Below are 24,451 nucleotides of genomic sequence, written 5' to 3' on the forward strand. Positions count from 1 at the left end.
TTTCAGCCTTTTATGAGTCTTAATGCCATAATGGCTGGCTCCTCTTTATTTTGATACCGCTTTGAGAGGGATTCCCATTGTGTTTAGATGTTTTGGCAATAGTGCTCATGTAATATGACATCTCAATAAATCATGCTGAATACAAATATTAGAGTAAAAGCGAGATTATGTGGAGAGAGAATGGGCTTGACAGAAGAGAGTGGAGAGGATAAAAGAAGGCGAGACACAGAAATAAAGTAGTACAGTAAAGTGGGTGTAGATAAAAATCAAAAGGAGAGACATGAGAGGAGAAAAAGAACATAAATAAGAAAGCGTGGGGAATAAAAAAGAATTACATGACAATAAAGAATAGAGAAAGTAGAGCATGATAAAATGAACTTGGCAGTGCTGATGCTGTGTTCAACTACATTCAGTTGAAGTCACTGCATTAAAGTATGTAGCAAACATTTTAAACTGCATCACGATACATTTATCCCAGTAAGGCTGCTTCTCTGACAGTTGCTGACCTATAGCTATTAAATCATATTCTCAGTATGTGTGTGTGTGTGTGTGTGTGTGTGTGTGTGTGTGTGAGGAGGTGAGATCCTGACTGTGAGAGCTTATTTTCACTCAAACAGAGCTTCCTGTGGGACCCTTGAATCTAACAGACTTCAAAGCCCAGAGGCCCTGTGGTGCATGATGACATCACGAGTTTGACCTTAAGAGTGCCAGTGTGTGTGCAAGTGTGTGTTGACAAGACACAGAGACAAAATTAATTCATGTTTGCTTGCTGGAAATCTGCATGGTGAGTGAGTGTGGCGATGCTGTGAGTGAGTGTGCTTGAAATAAGCGCGGGAGCGTTTACCGGGTCTCATCGCAGCAGTGGTCTGTTCCACTCTGGGCACGGTGGGGGTCGCGGTGTCAGGTACAGTGGTGGTTTCTGTCAACAGGAGAAAAAAAAACACTTAAGATGAGAATAGAATAGAATCGGATGACACAGAAGATATCAGATCAGTTAAATGTGCGAGAAATTGTCTGAGCTTTCCTATGGAAGCTCTCTATTCATGTTAAATGGTGTTTAGACCTATTGTTCGGCCCTGCAGGGGCCCACCCAAGTCAACAGCTATCATTATCAGTTAGCGATATGCTAGCCAACAAAAAACAGCTAACAACATGTCAAGCTTACTAGCATGTTGCTACCACTGGCAGGATGCTGCCCAACCATAGACTGTACAAAAATAGAGGACCAAGCCATTGTGACGTGACCCACTGGTTTGTTGACTCCCGTTTTGAAACCTAAAGTTTAGCATTTTGGCCATTGCGATCTTGGATTTCAGAGCAAGTAATGACCGTATTTGGATGAGAGGGTGGAGCTGTGTAGGATCTGACCTAGACCTAGAGTACCAGGCCCCCAGGAAGTGTGCAGGCCTTCGTAGCCAAGTTCTGTATTGGCCAATCAGTGACATTAAACCATCACATGATGCCCTGCGGCCCCAAAATACTTTTTTCCTTTGACTTACATGGCTAAAGAGACGTCTCTAAATCAGTGGATATATTTTTTTGACCATCACAACCCCCACAAAATGATTCATTTCACTATCAAGATCTGATCCGTTCGATCAGATAACATTTGGAAAGTCTAGAAGAGTTGCGCTGTTAAATAATTTTATACCCACTGAAGGTAGCAGAGTGCTAAACCAGAACTTAGCCATTTCTCCATGGAAGTAAGCTGTTTGGTGGCACTTGGCTACCGTAAGTCTCTATTGCGCTTGCTCCATGGGCTTCACAGTGTGGAAGTAGTGCCGATTATCCCCAGATCATTCGGGTCATTTTATACACTGTAGTTGAACTATTTTGGCTAAATGCGCCATGGAGTACTCTCACAGGAATTACAAGGGCCCGCCTTCAATGTTGTATCCAGTTCTCTTAATACATCCATGCTGACAACCTGAGGTGACTTCTCGCAGACAGCCAGTCACTCAAAGTGGCCCTTAATTATGAGTAACTTGAAGCCTTAATAAAATTTAAATGTTTGAGTTATATAAAAATTTGCTCTTTTGTAAAGTTGTTATTGACTGGGAAATTAGCAATAGCTTTTTGTAGCAGGCTGTAAACCTGTTCATTTATGCTTTAAAGTCAGGCATTTTAACATGGGTGTCTATGGGGATTGACTTGCTTTTGGAGCCAGCCTCAAGTGGCCATTAGAGGGACTGCAGTTTCTGGCACCTCCACATCAGCTTCATTTTTCAGCCTCAGAGGCTGGCACTTGTGCTTAACCCACCAAGCAATTCTAAACAGTCATCCTCAGCTACCACTTTAGCATGCTGATAACGCATAACATGCATTACATCACACTGTATTCAATGCAAGCATTGTGTTAAGCTGCTTTAATTATGTTTAACTTCCAACTGCCCCAAACTGTCTAATAAGTACAGACAGCACTGGACGTAGGCTTTTAAATATGTACAATTTGTTCTTCTGCTGCTTCGCCTCACACTGGAAAAAAGTAATATTTTAGCACAGCAGCAGTAATGTTTGAGCAAAGCAAGATAAAGATATTATACGTTAACTAATGATGTTTGTACACACTTCACTGCTGTTTTCCAGGACTGTGTATTAAGGCTGAAGTTTGTCATGATCCAGGCAGTGACAAAGTGAGCTGAGGCAGTGAGCTGGCACTCAGCTGAAGACTGTGCCACACCGTGCATTCTACCCACTGCAGGTTGGCACGCACGCACACACACACACACACACACACACACATACACACACACACACACACACACAAAACGCTATGATGATAGATGCTGCACTCAAACTGACCTTGGTGCACAGCAGCATGCGACCAGTGTATGATAGATCAAACAGAGGCACCCACACGCAGCCGCGCGCGCACACACACACGTCAGCAGTGGGGTATGTCGGTGCAACCCCAAGACCTTCTGGTCTTAATAAGCAGTTTTCTACTGTTGGTTAAGACTCCTTAAACGGCCCTGAATGCTTTACCAGCTCCCTTTCACACACACTCACACACTGGTGAAAGAAAGTCTATATGTTGACGTAAGGGAACATAAGATTGTCTGGCTTGTGTGGCACAGGGCTGACGCCACAAACCCTCTCGCCAAATTATTCTTAGAAATGACTTCTTTCTCTCTCTTATTTTCTGCCATTCATTTCAAAGTCTGTCTTTCATTTTTCTCTCCTCCCTACATCTGTCATTGGGCTCGGAAACCCCCCCCCCCCTTCTCTCTTCTCTCTGTCATTTGTCACAATAAATCTGACCAGTTTCAGTTTGGCTGTGCAAAACCACCATCAACACCACAAAAAGCTCTCTCCACACACACACACACACACACACACACACACACACACACATACGGACACATGCTATCTCACACACACACAAAAGTCGATCTCTATATTTTTTCTGCCTCCCCGGCATAGAAGCGAAACCCTATCTCATGTTGTTTCTGTTTTACCACAACCGCAATTTTCTTCTCCATAACTCTTTCTCTCGCTCTCTTTCTGTCATCTCTCCCTGAGGCATATTTTGATTTCCACTCATCCTTTGCTTTCGTCTGCCCGCAGATCTTTCTCTCTCTTTGTTAAGATTGCATCTCGTTCTTTTGCTCTTTCCCTTCGATCTCTCGCTCTCCTCTCAACCTTTCAGCACTTCTCTCCGTGCTGTAACTCTCGCTGGTGTTATTTTATGTCCGTTCTAACCACCAGCTCCGTAAATCAGAGACCACTGTTGATTTACTGCTCGTTTGGTTGCTCTAGATGTTTCCATGACTCTCTTGGTGATCTGTATGTATGTGTGTGTCTTGTTTAGCGTGAACTCTTAACCTTTGCTAGCTAAAGATAAGAGCTTTGAGTTCACTGCATCCCTAATGTGTATTGTGTATGTGCATAACTTTATTAAGTTGTTAGCACAGTCTGCTCACAGTGAAAGTATGCAGGATTATTATGTAAGCCCAAACAGAGTGGCTTCATATTGCCGTCCAGACACACACAGCACACACACACACACACACGTTCATACACAGAATTAGATATCAACATTGGATAAGTAGCTCCCAGCTGCTGACATTAAGCTGTTTTAATTTGGTGCCCTTTACCACTGTAATTAGCCCCCCATATGGAGGGGAGGGAGGCAGGAATGGAGATGAGAGAGGGAGAGAGACACATAGGGAGAGAGGGACAAAGAGAGTCATGGAGAAGGGAACACAACCCTTTCAACCTCTCACCACCATTTTCCTAATTAGTGACCACACACAGCTCCTGTCAGCCTCCCATTTCTAACTCCATCTTCCCTCCACCCGTCTAATCCAATTTTGCCTTCTGTCTGTCGTCTCGTCTCCTGTTATTTCTCCCTTTCCACACCCTCTTCATCATCTTCCTTCCCCTTCTTATTTCTATCCATCTCTGTAGCCACTGTAAAGGTCAGTAAACTCATATGAATACATTGCTTTATAATTAAACTAATCTCAAATTTCTTACTGTATTATTATGCAGCAAGTCATTTTTAACTTGCTTGTACAGGAAAACTTTTCTGTTATCTGCTGAATGTGTAAGGCTAAAGTGTGTTTAGGTACTTGTGTGGGAAAAGTGAGGATGATAACACAGTCGGTTATGTTTTAAACATAAGGATTCAAACAGGGATGTAAAAGAAACACCAATCTTTACATCTGTATTCTGCAGATGGGTCATCCGGAACACCACTGAGTTATAGCAACCTGCCATGACTCTGTCTCTTTCTCTCTCATACACACACACACACACACCTCAAACTAAGAAACAGAAGGTGTTAGGTTTGGTTAACCATATGCACGCACACGCACACGCACACACACTGTCATAGGACCAAGGGCTCATTGTAAAGCTGCTGACTGAGCAGGGTGAGGCGGAAACAGAGAGACGAAAACTGTTCAATTATGGAAAGAGCTCTGGGTATAAATCTACCTCTGTCAGCCTAAATAATGACTACTGTCACAGTGTGTGAGTGTGTGTGCGTGTGTGTGTTTGTGTGTGTGTGTGTGTGTTTGAGGAGGAGAAAATGTCGCCCATACTCAAATTATTGGTGACATGGTGGATGTGTGTGTGGGTAGGGGTTTCCTTTACTTAATGACTATGTGATTGACTGACTGAATGGCAGACTCTCTCTGTGTGCGAGTGTGTGTGTGTGTATACGTCTTGTTTATAACAAGGACATCCACTTATAGTTAACAACCATCAGCTATGTTACCACAGGTTAACCCATCTGCTCTAAGCGTTTATTGACTGTAAGTAGAATTTCCGTTTATAAAGACATTTTTTCCATCCACTGTATTTTCTTTGACTTACTGTTAAAACGGTATCTAGCAGCACTATCTATAGCAGGTTATACTTGCTTTAAACATTATTACTACAAACATTATTCATCCAAATTTGGGAAAAAATCAATTCAACACATTTATATGCAATGCAAAAGTGTATGCATTTGGAAGGAGCAGAAACTGAGCTCTTAGCAAAAGGAAAGCTGGAAACTGGTAGGTGAAATCTGAGTTACGGCACTACCCAGAATGAAGCTGTCAAATGTTAGCGTATGACACCAAGTGAGACGCAGTGGTGGAAAACATGAGTGTTTTTGGATGAAAATCATCGCCATGGATCTGAATGGCAAATCAGACAACTGTACTTAAAAACCAAAAGTGCAGGTTTGATTTATGCTTAGCTTAAAGTGATGGACTAATTATGGCTCCCTCTTCTGTAGATGAGTGGGTGGGAAAATGAGTTCTTTAAAGCAGGAAACTCTTTCGAGACTAAATGCCTAATTAGCCCATTGTACGGCAAGCTACCAATAATATCTGTTTTTTACGGTAAGTGCTGCACTGGACCACAAGTTTTAATGCCTGGTAGATGGGGAAAGGAGAATTTCTGTAACCCAGTAAAATGTATTGGTGGTATAAGACCAGGCACATGACTGTAGTTAAAAAGCCACCAATAATGGAGCTTAAAGTGTGGCTGAATAAGCACAGCCATGCTTCTACACAGTCGAGATACTAGAAACAAAGACGCTTTTTATGTCAGGAAGCTACATACAATGAATTGCTCATTAGTCCATTGTGCAACAAAGCACCACAAGGTATGTGACTGCAATTGTAGCCTTAAGTGTGAAGCTAAGTGCGACAACAACTGAAATGATAAAAAGAAGCTGCTGGCAATGAATGGCTAACTAAATCAGTGAACAGTAGTCAGCTACAAAGGAAATGAGTTTAAGTGTGGCAAAAGCCATTAAGCTAAGTATGCCATTAACTGCTCTGGAGAAAGGAAAGACAGCTTTCTAGATCAGCAAACGGTAATGTGTTAACAAGGATATGGCTTAAACAATTTCCAAGACTCAATCAGTGCTATTTGGAAATATTAAAGTGAAAATAGACATGTTTTTTCTGCTTTATCGTCATGAAGTAAATGTTGATTTGTACATTGTAATGACGAGCGAATAATGACACCATCTGTGTTTAGATTGGTTCCCCACAAGTCTCTCTTTCAATATGTAATTCCGTCTGCCACCAGTTACGATCGAAGGCTGGATTTACAGCACAAAGGAAGTGCATAAACCACTGTGCAAAAAACCCAGGAAAAGTATAGCCCTTTTGTTTTCCCTGCTAGCTATCAGTAGCTATCCACGTTTACCAAAGAGTATCAATGTAGGTTCTTTGCAGTTACTGTGGAAAAGGTTTCTATATTTGCTGAGATGCAGCTATTTGTAAGTGCCAAACCTTTTCTAGCAGTATTTGTGTGGTTTATTATCTGTTCCGGCTAACAGTGTTTAATATTTCATATTTTCCATTGATACTAATAGGTGATAGTCAAGTCATATATGTTAAAGTAAACATATTTTGCTGTCAAATAATCTGCTACTAGTTATGTTTAAAATGCACTGTTTATTGTTAGGATTGATTAGATTTAGGTAGAGCAGCTTGGTTTATCTCTTCCTTTGTATAGAACCATACACGAACCAACAAGTGGAAAATTGGAGTGTGTTGACTGGTGTGGTGACAGTAAATAGCCTAGAAACACGTTAATGCCTCATCCTTGACCAGACAGCTGTGGTTATTCAATATACCCGACATTTAAAGGTTATAGTGAGTCAGCTCCTGCGTTTTTGTCTGAGATACTGTCTGCAGTAGTGGAAATGGTGGACGTAGGAACAACTGAAGTAACTGTGGAAACTGTGGTAGTTGCTAAGCTCTGAGGAAAACGGAAAGCGATGTGGTTGTCTTTGCAATGGCAGCGCCAACAGTAATACCACTTGGAAATGCTGTTTCCAGTTTAAATTACAGGTGGATTGACAGACTGTATGTCATATTTGGGTCAAACATCTGTGTGTTTCTCTGAACATCAAATCTATTGTATCGTATCAGGACAAACTTGAGATGTATTATCTTGTTTTCACAGTGTTCTCAGACCCACTTAAACATTACTGAAAATCTAAAAGCCAATGTTACCCCTGATTCACCAACATCGGACATTATTGATAACATGGGTTGGTATTGTCTGCTGATAGTATTTAAGAGGAGGAAACAACAGTGGATCTATGACCCTCTAGTTGATAGAAGGATGGCTGGCTGGCTGGATGGATGGATGGATGGATGGATGGATAGATGGATGGATGGATGGATGGATAGATGGATGGATGGAGGGTTGATAAAGAAATAAAGAACAGGAGGCAGGCATATCTGGGAATTATACAACAAAGAGGTGGCGAGCCAGGCGCAAATATTTATATTGGAAAAACACAAGCATTTTTGCAGACAGACACATATAAACACACATGCACCCACAAAGAACCAGTGCCCACTCCTGAGTGTTTCCATATGTGATGTCTCAAGAAGGAAGAGAGGGGAGTGATAAACTCTACTGACATCTTGAAGTGAACGGAGCATGATTGTATGCACTTTAAAATAACTTAAGAACTTTTTTGGGTGTGTGCTTGATTTTCAGGCACTTGACAGTGGAACATCTTTGTCTGTACAGCCTGCTGTGTTTCTTGGAGCATATACGACCAACTCAGGAGAAGTGCTGGCGGGGTTGAACCCTTCTGCAATGGCAGGCAAGTGATTTCTTCGTCTCTCAAGAGCCCAAGTGTTTTGCCTCGACAGTGAGACAACCACATGGGAACATACTGTTGGTGTCCTGTAAAAACTCCAAACAGTTATCCCTTCAGGAACTCAAAACAGTGTCAGTTTCCATTTTTACACCCACGTGCTTGGAAATTGTACAATGCCTGATCTGTGGTTTGGACTGCTTCTGGAGTTATGAAACATTTACTGTTTGTGGGAGAGTTTTAGCTTTGCTTCTAACTATATAGTAAAGATAGCTCTGGCAACAGGTTTGTTTGCCTTGAATTTGAAAGGCTGGGATAGGTTAGGGATGAAATAAAAAAGAAGGATGTGTCTGAAGACATGATGAGAGAAAAGTGAGAGCAAGAAGAAGAGAGGGAAACAAATCCATGAGGTTAATGAGGTGAGGGGGGAAAAGGAAGGTGAAGACATAGGAGAGAGATGTGCATGTGTGTGTGTGTGTGTGTGTGTGTGTGTGTGTGTGTGTGTGTGTGGTGGGGGGGTTGTTACAGGAGCCTTGGCAGGAGACGTGAGTGATTAAATTCTTCTGATGGGGAGGGAGTGGAAGGGGCGGAGACGCATCGGATACTGCAGAAGCCACAAACATTTGGACACTCTACCTCCCTCTGTAGCATTATTTTCCATCACTTTAGATGTGTTTATACATGCTGGTATAGAAGGGCAGGGTCAGGTCTGTAACTTTATGAATTGAAATAATGGAATTTGTTGCAGGCAGCTTGTTGCACGCAAAGTCATTTCTTATATACTATCAAAACAAGTCACTCTGTTGCTACCCCAGCGATTGTTGTGCTGTTTTCCAGTACATTTTAATAACGTTAATACAAAATTAAACAAAGATTATCAGTAATGATTACATAATCTGTATTTTCATTGCTTGCCCTTTGGATAGTAATACAATTACCTATTAACCAGTATACAACTATCTGTTTGGGACCTATAAGCTTAAATAAATGCTTAAAATATATTTTTTCAGTTTGACTGTTATTATTATGGATAAATGTTATGTTTTTCCAATCACATTGCCATAATCTCAGAGAAGGAGACAGCAGAAGGAGGAGCAGAGAAGAGAGATGAGTGGGTGTAAGTAAGGACACATCCCACCAATCACATGAAAGCATCTGGACTGGAGCCATGGCTCACATGTGAAAGCGATCAGCAATGTTGGACAAGAAAAACACAGACACACAGACGCAGACACACAAACACACACACTTGGCTAAACCTGAACGACTGGCTGGAAACCTGGAACAGCGGAACACCTCTACAATGTTCTAGAACAAGAACTCAAAACAACGTTTCCTCCTGGGTGCCACTGTAATTATGGAAGTGTGTGTGTGCGCGTTTGTGTGTGTTTTCTGGGTCCAACATCATCTTCTTGTGACGACAGAGACAGCGAAGGTTGTCGGCTATCATTTGCCCTGCATATTAAAGTGTAAGTTAAAACAAAAGTGAAAAGGCTTTTTCAAGAACATACTGTTCACATTCATAAAAATCTACAATCGCACTGGGATTCCTCGAGTACAACGAATTCTTCTCTAGAACTGGCCACTGTCTGTTTTGTTCAAAGACTCGCTGGGAGTAGTTTGGGAGTAGTACAGGTGTTTCCCCATGTCATCTAGAGAGTCAGACTGACACACTGCCGGTCACAGGGTCATCCACTTTGCTGTAACTGGCCACACTTCACAAGGGGAAAAAAAAGCCATCAGCTATGAATGGTGTAGTCTACCAAATGTAGTGCAAATATTGGGCTGATCATTGTGGTTTTGTTGGAACACAGAGGTAAGAAGCATAATTTCTGTCAGAATCTGGTTGGTAGTGTTTTGGGGGTTTTTGACAAGTGAGGCAGGCTGGTGCCAGGATTTCAGTTTTGGATGGACTTAAGGAATTTTGGCTGGGCCTTTCAATTACAGAACTTAATACTGTTTGCTTTCCTTTGACGGTTTCCAACTGGTAGTCTCACTAAAACAGAAATGACTGATATTATACTGTGAGAGGCGATAAGTGTGTCTGTGATTATGAAATGCAGATCTAAAACATTTTCAGTACCAAGATAGCTCATTATTTACTCATGACAGTTTATATGTATTAGAAGCACACGAGTATATTGCTCCAATTGTGCTTAAAAGAAACATAGTATCCTATATCCTATCTATCATGTCTTTTTCTCTGTGGATTGTGTAGACCAGAACATCATTCATTTGAGAGCTGGCATTTTAATTCTGTTTAAAGAACTACCATCTTGTTTGGATGATCTAGCTGAATGATTATGTGTTCAAGCTGATTGCAAGAGATCGACCGCTGAGCAATGTGATCACATCTCTGCTCATCATGTTTTGATGCTTTGGCAGAAGCCTCCAGCCTTACAGTGTCTAAGACTGACAAAATAACTGAACGCTGACTTTTAGTTTCACATATGTCTCCTGGATAAAAGTCCTGTGCTTGTTGAACACATCTACCTCCTCTCCCACCCGATCTAAGCTGACTTTCTCTCTGCTTATACTTTGTCCTTTGCTCCGACCATCTTATGCTGGAAGCACACACTAAAGGGTGCATTGTGCCACTGTATTTGATGCCCAGAGCCACAGCCCAAGCAATGTTTTTGACTCCCTGGGAATGAGTCCAGACTGGGGTACACTAGATTGACTTTTAACAAGAGAGAGAAAACAGTACACTGCACTGTCAGTTCATAAGCTTGTCTCAATAGAAACGGTCTATGCTTTCAAGGCAATGCAGAGACAATCAAGTCAGGCAGGAATTTTCAGCTCTACCTTCCATCTTGCCAACATTGTTTTCTAGTCTCAATTGGAAATGCATTTGCAGTTCTGAAATTAGACAGCGACTGCATCTGCATTCTAAACCACTGACAGGGGCCAGTGTAAAATGGCCTGTTGTGATTGGTCCAGACTTCACACAGAGTTTAATGTGTATTTAAATGTTAATTTTAATAACTAAAGATTAAAGTTAAGATAATATTTGTATATATGTGATCCCACTCATTTAGGATGGGCTGGTTGAACATGTGGACGGGCCCAGGCCTGCAAGGTCCACCCAGAACGCTGCACCTGAAGTGAGGGATGCGTGATCCAAGAGCAGCACCAGCAGCAGATGAATGAATTCACTCTGAGACACTGGACACAAAGCTGTTTTCTCTCTCCGTTTGTGTATTTTTGTGTCTCTCTGTTATTTTCCCCCTTGTACCCCACCCATAACACTGCAGTTTTCAATGGAGATGGGAACCTAAGCATGTATTTACACAACTAAGAACAAACCTTTGTCTTGTTGCCAAACAGGTGGTGTGTGTATGTGTGTGTGTGTGTGTGTGTGTGTGTGTGTGTGTACATATGTGCCTGCCTGCCTGCCTGCCAACAACTAGGTGTGGAGTGAAAGAGATGAGAGCATAGCAGATGTTCTGATAGCTCAGTCATTTAAAACATGAACAAAACTGACAGCCTGGCAGCTTTCAGTTCACATTCAATAGACAGGGGTTACAAGACCTAAATTACATGTTGCCTAGCGTGAATGATCAGAATGAGTCCTGCAATATTATTCTGGCTTTTGTTTCTGTTTTTGCACTGAGGGTTCGCTGCAATAATGAGATGCTAAACTACATCATTGTGCGCCCTCTAAGAACCCTGTATCCGTAATTTCGGATTTCTTCATTGTAATTGGGTGCTGAGATTGTCTCTCCCATGTGAGGAAATTGTTTTACAGCCCCGAGGCCAGGTCAATGCGCTTCATTTTAAATACGAAAACAATACAGGGACAGTAATGGAAAAGCAATTTCTTTGTGAGTTTGTTAAAGCTGATGTTTAGAGGATATGAGGTCTGTGATTGGCAGTGTATCAGACTGGCTTTGTCTCTACTTTTGAACAATGAATACACTAGTCTATTAAAGGGGACCTATTATGCTCTTCCATATTTTTATGTCATATAAATAATGTTACAATGTCAGATGTTCATATTAAACCTGAGTGAAGTGTAAAATAATGAGGTAAACATTGAAAAAGTAACACCCGTGAGAAAAGACCTCAGACTTCAGATCATTCTGAATATTGTGTTTCCAGCTGTGTTTTCAGCTTTCAAGAAAAGCTAATATCAGCTCATGACAGATTTCTTCATATGGTCATCTGCTCCAGGTGTGCTACTGGAAGCGTTTACATAGGACACACTGCTAAATGTAGCTGCATGCTAACGTCATAGAAACATGTGGGCCTAATCGTGGTTGCATATTTTGTTAATTTCTCTCAGATTTTGGATCATATTCCTACTGGAACATGTCCACCTGTGAAGATTTAGGTTTAGAAGATGATTAGTGATTTTTCACGGTAGAAAGTGGCTGGCTGCAAGTTCACTGCTACATGTAGCTACATGCTAACATCAGGAAACAATGTAATTTTGGTTGCCTATGTTATGACATTTCTTTCAGATTTCAGATCATATTTCTGCTGGAACATGTCTGGTTGTGAAGATTTTAATTTAGAGGCTTTTAGTGGTGATTTTTAATGGTAGAAAGTGCCACTACTTTACATTTATTGGGATTATTGAGAAGCGGCTCTTCAGGAGGCAGGTATTTAAATGGAGCATCTCAGACAAAGGGTGAATACAGGTGTTCCAGCACAGACAGTATGAGGAAAATAAAATGCTTTTGAACGTTGAAGCATTTAAAAATGTTCTGAACCTGAAGTTCCCTCTAAGCAAAACAACATCATGCCCACACACACACACACATACAGCACACCACACTTTTGGACACTGTGAATGGGTGGACAAGGATGCATGTCTTATTTTCAGTAAATGATGTAAGCTGTGACACTAGATCAGCAATTTGGAATGCTAAATGCAGGCGTAAATTATATGATGTCAAACATTTTAAACGGGTCCAGGTTTGTTATTTATGTCGACCAGGAACACTGGTCTGAAACCAAATACTGAATAATGGAAAAGCCACTCTGATTGCTGCATCCACTGCAGGCTGGCCTGTATGTGAGTGTGTGTGTGTGTGTGTGTGTGTGTTTGTGAGCGTGTCAGTGAACATGTGATTGCCTTACACTGCTGATGTCTCCTTTTATTTATTCATCAATTCATTAATTCACTCCTTTACTTCCTGCGCAGCGCGGAGACAGGCGGGGTTGTGGCTTGACTGTACGCTGAAGCTCTGGGGAAAAAAGGTAACTCCTACAATTCTAGTCTAATTCTAGGAGGAAGGAAGTCCCTTTTAAATTGGTACCTTCATGGATAGCATGCTGGAGAAGAGAAGAATCAGGTCTTGAATAATTAGACAGAGGAAGGAAGACTACCTCATAGGATTTCTCCTCATTCAACGGAGATGGAAAGATGCTGTTGGGCCTTTTCCTGTATGACTTTATATCTTACTTCCTATCTGTAGCCCTGTGTGTGTGTGTGTGTGTGTGTGTGTGTGTGTGTGTGTATAGATGTGTGCATGTGTGTATATGTGTGTGCATCTGAATTTATAGGAGAGGGCCACTAGAGTTGAAAGTGTGTGTGTTTTTATGCTTGTGACTTATGTGTAAACAGCTGTGTTCAGTGGACTGAAGCTGATGCACTCTGTTGAATATTTTATCTCCCATTACAACTCAAGCACACACACACAAACACACACACACACATGCACCCGTACAGCGCACAAGCCAGAAGAGAAACAAAGACTTTTTTGTCTTTAGTGAAATGTGTTTTCTGTTTTATTGTTTTCATTTATAGCACAAGCAAAAATGATTGTGGCTGCACGACTAGTGAGATCATGTGTTTTTCCGTGTTGTTACATAACATCACTTAACGTGGAGACAATTAAAAAACAGACAAAGTGAAATTTCACAAAATCAGCTTGCTTTAAGCCACTAAGATGTTGTATCATCTAAGCGTGTGTGAGTGTGTGTGTATGTGTGTGTGGTATTTAGGGATGGCAGCAGGAGCAGTTGCCGTGGTGCAAAGTGGGAATGAACAGTTATCGTGCACGGATTACATCCAGAAGGCAGACATCTGGCACGCAGGCATAGTGAGCCAGACCAGCACACAATCACTGAAACTGCAATAGCCAAGAGGTTGATCCATACTGTGATCATGGAGATGATGGCTGCAGATATGATGTGCATGATGTCATTAGGCGCAATAACAAGCGATGTGTACGGGCAGGATAAAACATGGCCGGTGCAATCACATAGGTTGCAGTTAGTACGATTGGACATTTAGGATGCATTAATCTCCAATAGAGAGAAATCATTTGCTGCCATTCATGATATATAATGTGTGCAAGCTATATAATGAGTCCAAAGCCCTGATTTTTGTGTCAAGGTTTAGCTGTCACTTTGATGAGCCAGAGGTTTCAGTGCATGTTTTACACTTTACAGTCACCTGACAAAAAAATCTCAGGAAAAAGAAAACTATATCTAAACATGCCCCTTCTAATATGCTCTCATTATGGATGCTGTTAACTGCGGGAGGAGTGAAAGTAGAGCTAAAAAGTGTAATAGCTTGTCTGCAATCATATGACTTTCATGACATGCAAATTCAGATGGAGGGCAGGAAGTGATAAATCCATATACTGCATAAACTGGATATAGAGGAAAGTGACTACATAAAAGGGCTGGACGAACCTGCAGGCAGCAGGTATCATCAGAAAATTGAAACTCATATTAGATGTGATCCATACAAAGAAAAGAAAAGGGATTTTTTCACATAACTGGAACTTGGTTTGGTCAGTGTGGACACTGTTATTGTTACAAATGACCTCATCCTGCAGGCCTCCTGACATTACAAAGATTACACTACAAGCCGATGACAGCATACAAGAGTCTAGTGGACTATCACTATTTTGTGTGCTGTTGGGTGTGCAACTGAAACAACTGCCATCTTGTTTTTGCCCGGTGAGTAAATGTGCCTGAGTATGATCTCAGTTCTCATGGATGTAATGCCGTCAGGCTAATGTTACTAGCTAACATTAGCAAACTTTAGCTACAATTTTCTACCATCTTTGCCTCCAATTGCCTGCCCTTCATCTGGAAAGCGCACCAATGTATGATGTCATATGCAAAGCTATTGGACAAACTGTAAAAGAGATGTATACAGATGTAAATGAACCATATGTGCAAATTATACAGCATAGGCCTGTTCTCCTTTCAATCACACCGACTGATAATGGATGAAATGTGTTGCTAAAATTTGACTACATTTTCAGTTTTCCCCTGAAGAGCTTTATCTCTCTAGGAGATGAATTAACATAGGTAAACTGTTGATTTTAATCACTTTTTATTGATGTTATAATTGTGCTATGCCTGAATTACATTTTTAATGCAGTCGTGGTAACTTGTTAAAACCTGTGTTAACAGCAGAGGATGTCCCTTCTTTCCCCATCTTCACAAACCTCTTGGAAACTCCTGACACATCTAGGATATATTGTTCCTCTCTCTCTTTCTCTCTCTCTCTCTCTCTCTCACACACACACACACACACACACACACACAATGTTCAGATATTCAGATTTCCAACAGCAGGCCATCAGTTGCTGCCAACAGCCCACTTTGCATCCACTGGGAACAGGTACGTGTCGTTTCCTGTTCTTGTCTTCACCTCTCACTTGTCACAAAATGACTAAAGCAGTAAGATCTGATGGCACATGAAGGAGAGAGAGGAGAGGAAAGGAAAGGAAAGGAAAGGAAAGGAAAGAAAAGAGGGGAAAGGAGGGAAGGAGAAAAAAGGAAAAAAGACAGGAGAAGACAGGAGAGGAAGGGAGGAGAGCAAAAAGTAAGGAAAAGAAAAGAGAAGAGAGGAAGCACGGAGGGGAGAGGACAGAAAAAGAAAGGAAAGGACAGAGAGGAGGGGAGGAGAGGAAAGGAAAAGAAAGGAAAGGAAAAGAGGAGAGGAGAGGAGAGGAGAGGAGAGGAGAGGAGAGGAGAAGGAGGTAGGCCATAACAGTAGCACCTTTAACAGGCCATTTACGAACAAAACACAGAGGTCTGATTAAGAAGCATTTGACCAGAGTACATTTACTGTTTTTAGGTGTATCATTATTGAGACTGTAACTGGGGTCTGATTTCTTCATAACATAGGATATTAAGAAAAATACATTGCTGCCAAATTTATGTAGCACATCATTACTGCTAAGTAATAAATGTGGGGAGATTTATACAATGGCCTGCTTTATTATTGAAGTTATCGTGCAGCTGAGGATAATTTGCTTGCCACTGCTAACAAGCGCCGTTCAACAGTAACACATTGTAATAAATGGTGCTTACACAGCTCAGTAAAGAAACATATAGACTAATGGTCTGCATCCATCACTCTTTACACTAAATCATCACTCATTTTACACAATGTTTACACAAATCCTCGAGTAGATCATGGATTGATCATAAATACCAATATTCAGCAGACCATGTACTGCATCTAATCCGTCACTACACACTCACTACATGTTAGTAGCATAATAGGCTGTGAACACAATATAGTGCGACTACACAGCTGGCCACTATTAGTGAAAGTCCCATGACCTAGACATGTTAATCCCTGTCCAGACATGCTGCAATACCTCCTATAGGGCAAGATGATTAACTTCAACCACAATGCAGTACACACACACACACACACACACACACACACAGAGTCAAGTACTCACATATACATTTACTATACACTACATACATAAACAGTGATAACCCCCCCCACACACACACACACACACACACAATGGTGGATTAAAATGCACAAGACAGCACCTATACACATTCTAAATCTTCACAAACACACATCCACTCATGCACACAATACACACTTATTACAGATGTCAAAGAGATTAATGGTGTGATTTTCGCAGCACGTTTAGGTCACTAATGTTTTGTTTGTGATTATGTTTATGGATCATGTAACGTACATATACATGCAGAAGTATCATAATAATTATAATAATGTACAATTTGATGGAGCTGTGGAGGAGTGAGGGGTGGACCTGACTGATAGACTGTCTTGCCACACCCTTAATTATAAGTAACTCTAAGCCTCCAAAAATCCACCACCGTATACTTGTCATAAATGAGGAAATTTGCTTCAGATATCCAAACCGCTTTTACATTGGCTTCATTTTTTTCATCCCCTTAGTCTGACAGTGCACTACTGTTATCTTGTGTGTTCTCACCTGGCAGGTCGCAGCCGAGAACCTCCATCCTCATGCCAATCCCAGCAGGCGACCACCTCTCTGGAAAGACCCTGATGTACTGGGCCACTATCTCCTCGAACCTCCGGACCTCTGGAGTATCATAATGGCTGTTTCCCTCGAAGATCTGAGAGGAGGGAGGCAAAGGCATGTTGATAGTGATGTTGTTGAGCTATTTCAGAGTGCTTTCCTATTTTCACTTCACAACAAGGCACGAGTAAGGATAAAACATCTCCCCTCCAGTATAAAAGATGTTTTCCTGCCAATTTTGACATTCCTAAGATCAATACACTCAATGTGAAAATACAGCAACGCTCTGTAGCCTGCTCCACTGATGACAGCTGCTCTTTTGACTGTAGCACAACACAGTAAGATCCTGCTGTGCTTTAAAGGAGAATGTGTTACAAGTATCACTGCTTGTCCAAGAGTTTGTGTTAAAGCCAAAGCTGTCTGAGACGTGTCTTAGATACAATAAGATGAGTGATAGGCTTTACTCCATGTTTGTTTGATATTTCTGGCATCTGTCAGAGTGAGTGCACGGATACATTGTTCTGCGGTGAAGACAGCATTGAGGATGAGTATCCTTGAAACAATGGAGAAAGACGTACAGTAAACGCTGCAGAGGTAGTTAATTTTGTCATTTCGCCACTCCACTGTTCACGTCTCATTGAAAAACAATAGCAAAATCATGAGCCTGTCTTTCCAGAGTCGTATAACACTCCTAATCACCATTGTTTCCAACACAGTACGACATGTGTCACAAAAATAACAACAGAGGCTGTGTTTCCTTTGATTTTCGAGTAATTTTTTTGAGGCGGCTTGCAGCAGCCTCTGGCAAAAACACAAGATTTATTACAAGCTGAAAACCGACTAGACTGCAGCGATCCTTCCAAAAAATGTGGGCTGTGAAAGTTGTAATATTGGTTTCATTAATTGAATTGTATCTCCTGTCTTCCCCATTTCTTGAATTTTAAAAAACGTATGATGAATTTCCCAGGATGCTCATTTAAAAAGACAGGCAGATGAGAGGGAACAGGATTTTAGCATCAGGAGAAAAGCCTGGCACTCAGTAGTACTATTAAAGCATTTTAAGACAGAGTCTCAGAAAGGAGAACAGAGTTTAAAGTGCCCTGTCTCACAGTGCGTTAGACTGCAAGCAGTGTTGAGTGGTGATGCAGGAAAGACATTTTTAATTAACACCCATGAGAGACAAATAGAGGATGAGTGAGCAGGAGGCTGAGACACAGAGAAAAGCAGAGAGAGGGAGAGCACAGAGGACTTACTGTAGAGAGAGAGGCAAAGACAGAAGCAGGGAGAATGAGGAGTGAGGTTATTAAATTGAATTATTATCAGAGCTGAGGCTGTAATAAAATGGCTTTTTTTCCTGAAAATGACAAAGCCGAAAGAGAGAGAGACAGAGAGGGGAAGAAAGAGAAGGAGACAGAGGGAAAGCAAAGAGGGATTGAGTTGAAAGACAGCTATAAATAAACTACAAATGAGGGAGAACTGACAGCGACAATCGGAGAGAGCAGAGTACATATGTATGTGTCAGAGAAAGTTCCCCTCATTTACCTTCGCAAACCCAGTCTTGCTGTCGGTGATGTAAGTCCAGTCTTTGCCAGTCAAGCTGTGAGCCAGTTTGTACTTCCTGACAAATGCTCTGTTCTCAGCACTGGTGCTGCCCTCCAGCCCTCTTGCACCCTGGGTGATAATGCCACGCACCATCTTGGGCACGCCGAGGTCCACCTGAAACAGACAAACATGTTAGCTCACTGTCTGCACCACAGAAACCTGGTTCTTTCCAGATCCCCTGCGTACTGTGACCACTCTAACTTTCCCTATAGCCTTCACAGTTCATCAATACTGGTTTTCCATTAGAGATGCACTGATCCAGCTTTTTCAGTTTTGATGCTATGGCTTTGAGTATCAGCCGATTATGATCCGATACCATGGTTGACCTAAAAAGCTATATACCTTTACATGTAGAACAGAAAAGACTAGAGGCATCAGGCATTGATGACTACACAGTTCTTTCCTAAGATAAAATGAAACAAGATGAAACAATCTAATATAATTAACCTACATTTACGTCTTGTAACTGTTTGCTCACTTTCTCGTACATTTCTGACAGTGCAGTCTCGGTAAAATATTTGCGCGATGGCAAATTGTACCGTGGCTCCAAGTGATCCAGTAAATGTTGGAAGCCCACTGTCATTGGTTGTCCATCCAAAACAATGTACTCCAGCACTTTCTCAGAAATTTTCACAGCTTTTGCACTATTGCTGGGGAATTTCTTTCTTCTTTGCAGCTCATCTGCTAACATTAACTGCTGTGTAGTATAACCCCCTGCTCCTTTCGACCTGCTAAACTGCTGGAACTCTTGGTGCTCCGTTTGGTGATGTTTTTGTAGATGCTTTATTAAATTGGTAGTATTATACTTGACGGTACTACCACCACCTCTAGCAACATTCACAATTTTCAAATTTCAAATTTTCAGATCCATACTTGTATTTAGGTGTCTACTAGGACATGTTTACATGCTTTAATGGTCAAAAACACTGTATTTTTCTCAAACTGTCTGTGCTGGAACACCTATATTCACCGTCTGTCTGAGGTCTGTCTGTTTTAGTGCCTGTCTCTTTTAGTCCCCCTCCCAAAAAAGCCCAGTCTGCTCTGATTGGTCAGCATTTCCGGGTCTTTCATATCTCAGTGTCTCTGCACTGTCATTGCACCCAAAGGAATAACTGTATCGGAGAATAGCGATACTTTCTAGCGTGAAAAATCACACATAAAAGCTTCTAAATACAACCGGTCATGTTCCAACAGGAATAAGATCCCAAATCGGGGTGAAATTAAGAACACTGGTATCCAAGATTACAGGTTTTCCTGATGTTCGCATGTAGCTTAATGTAGCGTATTTAATGTAAAAACTTGCAGTAGCGTCACAATCTGACGTCAGCTTTTTTTGAAAGTAGTAGTAAAAAAAATTGCAAATAGAGTATTCAGAATGGTCTGCAACCTGAGGTATTTGCTCGCAAGGATTACTTTTACATACAATTACCTTATGTTTTGAAACTTTGGCCATGTTTAATATGAACATCTGAAACTAAGATTACATGTATGAAGGAAAATAAGGAAAAGCAGACTAGGTCAGACTAGGTATTGCACCCTTTTCCCCCCAGATGGGTTTAAGTATATTCATTTGTCGAGAATGTAATCTCCAGTGATTTTGTTTCAGACACTGCTATTGCAGATGTTGTAGCAAATGATGGCAACTGTTTTGGGTTTATTCTATTACTCATTGTATTTATGGGATGACACATTTTTACACAATTGTCTGATGCAGCTATAGTCTTTTGTATTGTATCTTTTGTAATAAAACAATATAACTCATGTGGTCATGGTGATGTACCTGTAGCCACTCTTCTCCAGCTATGGGCTGCGTTGGGTTGGGAAACCAGCCCGAGCGACTGGCCACCAGCCTGGCTGCCCCCATGGAGCCGTGGATGTCTCTCATGGATGACGCAGAGATCTGGGAGTCGGGTAGCAGCCCAGACAACATGCCTTGCAGCTCTGAGCAGGGTGCATCTGAACATGAGACAGAGAGAGAATGGAATACTTGTTGTCTAAAGCATGAAAAAAGCATGTTTTTCAAAGAATATAACCACTGCACAGTAATGTCATTCAAAGCAGAGTGTGAAAACCTTCCTCTCTCTTAATCTTTCAAAGATCAGTACAGCATCCAGGATTGGACAACTAGATGCCAAAATACACTGTATTCATGTGTCATCTGAGAAGCAAGCCCACAGGATGAGAACACTTGACAAGAATATATGAACTGGTCATTTTCTTGTATTCGGATCAGTGTTGGAGCTTTCCTCAGTGAACCAACAACACGCAGTTTTTCGAAATGGTGTCTGCATGCAACTGCATTACCGCACAGTAATAAAATAAAATTGACAAAAACAGTTAACCATATGTTTACTGTGGCGGATTTTATATCTCAAGTCTGTGAAATGAAAATATGTAATGAAATTAGATGCTGCTGGGAGGGTGGATACTCAATCGAAAAACTGCTTTGGAAACGCTCATGAGGGATGGAAGTAAACGGGTGTATACATGCCATTATTATCATCATCCTTTAAAGTCTATTGGATTTTCTGTTCTCTAAATCCACTCTGACTACATGAGGCTGCTGCATTACTAAACAACTTCTAATTTAAAAACCCTTCATGAATCAATGTGACTTTAAGGTCAGGAATAATTTAATATCACTGTTTGATCTCACCTTAGAGCAAAACTCTTGTGTGATTGTGATGTGAATTGTTAAAGCGCTGCACTCCGCTGCTCTCCATCAACCCATTTCATTATTTTTCCTCTCTGCCGCTGCAAAGTTGATGCATAACTTTAACCGAGCTTCCAAAGGGGATTCTTCTCGGGGAATTGAGCCAGAGAGCTCCCAAATGGAAGAACTAAATGAGAGCATGTTGCAGATCAAAGGGATGCTGTTTATTATACTGACAAATGTGTTTTAGTCTAACAAGCATCAGAATATGTTATTGCTCCGAATAATGACAAAAAAAAGAGAGGAGACAAAAACAAGGTGACCACTTCTATTTGAAAATGGAGCCAGTGCGAAAAAATGGGGATAAAAGAAGAGAGGGTGTGAGGAGGGAAGAGAGGAAGAAGAAGCAGGATAAAAGGCGAGGAAGAGGAGTTAAAGGACAAGCAGGAGATAAAGAGATAGACAAAAGGTCAAATAGAAAGATATAAGGTAGAGAGAAGAAGTGAATGGAGAGGGCGAGAGGGATGACGAGAGATGCTGGTGAAAAGAGAGAGAGAAGGGGAGAGGCAGATTGACAGTGAAGGGTGATGGTGATTGATGGTGACATTCTTCGGGTCTACATTGAGATGAATGTTTAATGCCGTGACTTCTGCAAACGCGCCTCACTATAGTAAATAATGAATCAACAATAAACAACAACAGCCAAGCCATGCTAGATGAGCTCCCTCGAGCTCTATAAAAAAACATGAAAACTGATTAGCCAGAAGAAAATTCTGTTATTGCACTTAATGTTTCTTATTTTTGCATCTGTCTATTCAAGCAGCTGCACTCCAGCAGGACTTTTTTTTTTTTTTTTTTTAAATATATATATATATATACAAAAAAAACAGGAGTGCGGTGGGAGTCGATGAGAATATCATCTCTGGAGATCACAGAGGCAGAAATAGTGAGATATCACACACCAGCATGAGAGCCCTTAAAGCTCTTACACACATATACATACATAGACACACACACAAAATGATGCAGGCACCAGCACATAGACATTGAACAGACAAGGTCTCTCACACACTGGTTGGAACACACTTTCACTCGCACATGCTCTGATGTTTAGCCCACACACACACTCCCACTGTGCTTTTTCCTGATAACAGGGTCTTACAAAAGCTGTAAAGTACACCATTGAGGCTCTACCTAGCCGATACACTCGCACATACACACACATATAGCTTTGCAAACACACACGCTACATAAGCCTGGTGAGAAAAATGATAAAGGTGCTAAAAATAAATGATTGATAGGTGCTGCAGGGCTAAAATAAAATAAGATTAAGGAAGGAGGGATGGAGGAGCGGAGAGTTGAAAGAGGCAGGGACAGGGGGAGATTTAAGGGAAGGGATAGGGAGGAGAAAATGAGAGAAAAGTGGGGATGGAGGCTGTTAGCAAAGGCAATAGAAGGACAGAGGAGTAGAAGCAGAATGAGAGGGAAGAAAAAACAGAGCGACGTTAAAGAGGGATAGGTAGAAAGTGAGAAAAAAGTAGGCAGAGGCATAAAAGTGTGATTTAAGTTAATGACATGTCACTGACTGACTGCTTTATGTTTGCCTTTATAGGCCTGTGTAGGGCATTATCACATCCCCCTCCGGCAGTGTGTTCGGCTGTGTGCTTGTCAATATGTCTGCGTGCAGGGAAAGAGAAGATACCGCATAGCTATTAGGGGATGTGTTTGGTTATAAAGTTTTCTATGCAGGTTATAGAACAGCGTGTCTTTACTCCAAAGCAACACATTCTGTCATCCTTCTCCAACAAAAGACACAGTAGTTGGAAACTGTCACAGTTTTGCATATAAAGTCAGTGTTTTCCTCAGGCCACTGATAGATTGCAGACATTACAAGGTAGCAGAGATTGGTGATACACGGTGAAACAGGAACGGCCAGAAGATGTGTTGAATGGCTCCTCTCTGCTGAGAGTTTAGTGAGAGGGTGATATGTAATGCAATTTCGGATGTTAAAATAGGGTAAAAAATAGGCTATTGGTGGAAAAGAACACAGGCAAAGATACCTATGCCACATCCCTGTCTCTTTGCCTGCTTTCTCTCTATCTCTCTCTCTCTCTCTCTCTCTCTCTCTCTTTCTATCACACAAACACAACACACGGGAACACACACAAGCAGTATCATATTTTTTGGGTGTGATTGTGATTTGTGTGGGTGCTGAAACAGCCCTCCTAGATAAGAGCATATCTGTCCCTCTCAATGGCCACTACGATGGCAGCAGAGAGAGGCTCTAACCCAATAATGATACAGTGGAGCTGACACACACACACACACTAAAATGGATTGAAACTCTCTCTCTTTTACCATTTCTATAACACACAGAGAGACACACACACACACACACACACAAACACAGACAGTCTAATTAAGTTTTATCTATTTATAGTATTGAGCTGATTATGCTGGTTGAAATCGTGTTTGTTTGCCAGGGCTGCAGATGAAAGCTGAGAGCCTGTTACTCTCTGATGTTATCACCCACACATCACACTCTAGTATTATTCTATTAGGACTGAGTGTGTTTCTTTTTGTGCGTGTGTGTGCGAGGTGTGAGTGGGAGCCAGAGAGGGAGGATATGTATATGAAAGAGCGAGGGCAAGAGTGTGAGTGCACATGAGAGTGGGTGTGTTGTGTGCGTGTGAAAGACAGAGAAATTGATGCGAGGATGGGGAGGAAAGTATGAATAGAAGCATGGGATGGATTGATGGATGGACAAATTACTGAATTGTTTATCATTAGGTTATATAAATGAAGACTAAAAAAAAAAGGACTCTGTACATTTGCCTGCTTGTTCTTTTCCAGGAAATGTTTTCTGACGGAGTTATTTTTGCTGTGACCCACCTTCTG

The 24,451-nt window shown here is 41.4% G+C and overlaps 1 protein-coding gene across 3 annotated transcripts in view; it reads right to left on the reverse strand.

Annotated features, from left to right (window-relative positions):
- The window catches only part of LOC117251534 (neuropilin-2-like), a 116,654-nt gene that overhangs the window by 26,376 nt on the left and 65,827 nt on the right, over nt 1–24,451 (reverse strand). For all 3 annotated transcript variants that reach the window (XM_033617943.2, XM_033617945.2, XM_033617944.2), the window contains exons 9-12: nt 20,681–20,856; nt 18,841–19,014; nt 17,251–17,395; nt 845–919 (exon numbers count right to left, since the gene is read on the reverse strand). In XM_033617943.2, coding sequence (XP_033473834.1) covers nt 845–919; nt 17,251–17,395; nt 18,841–19,014; nt 20,681–20,856 — 570 coding nt within the window. The remainder of the gene's footprint in view (nt 1–844; nt 920–17,250; nt 17,396–18,840; nt 19,015–20,680; nt 20,857–24,451) is intronic.

The sequence above is a fragment of the Epinephelus lanceolatus genome, chromosome 14 (assembly GCF_041903045.1).
Source record: "Epinephelus lanceolatus isolate andai-2023 chromosome 14, ASM4190304v1, whole genome shotgun sequence".
Lineage (NCBI taxonomy): Eukaryota > Metazoa > Chordata > Actinopteri > Perciformes > Serranidae > Epinephelus > Epinephelus lanceolatus.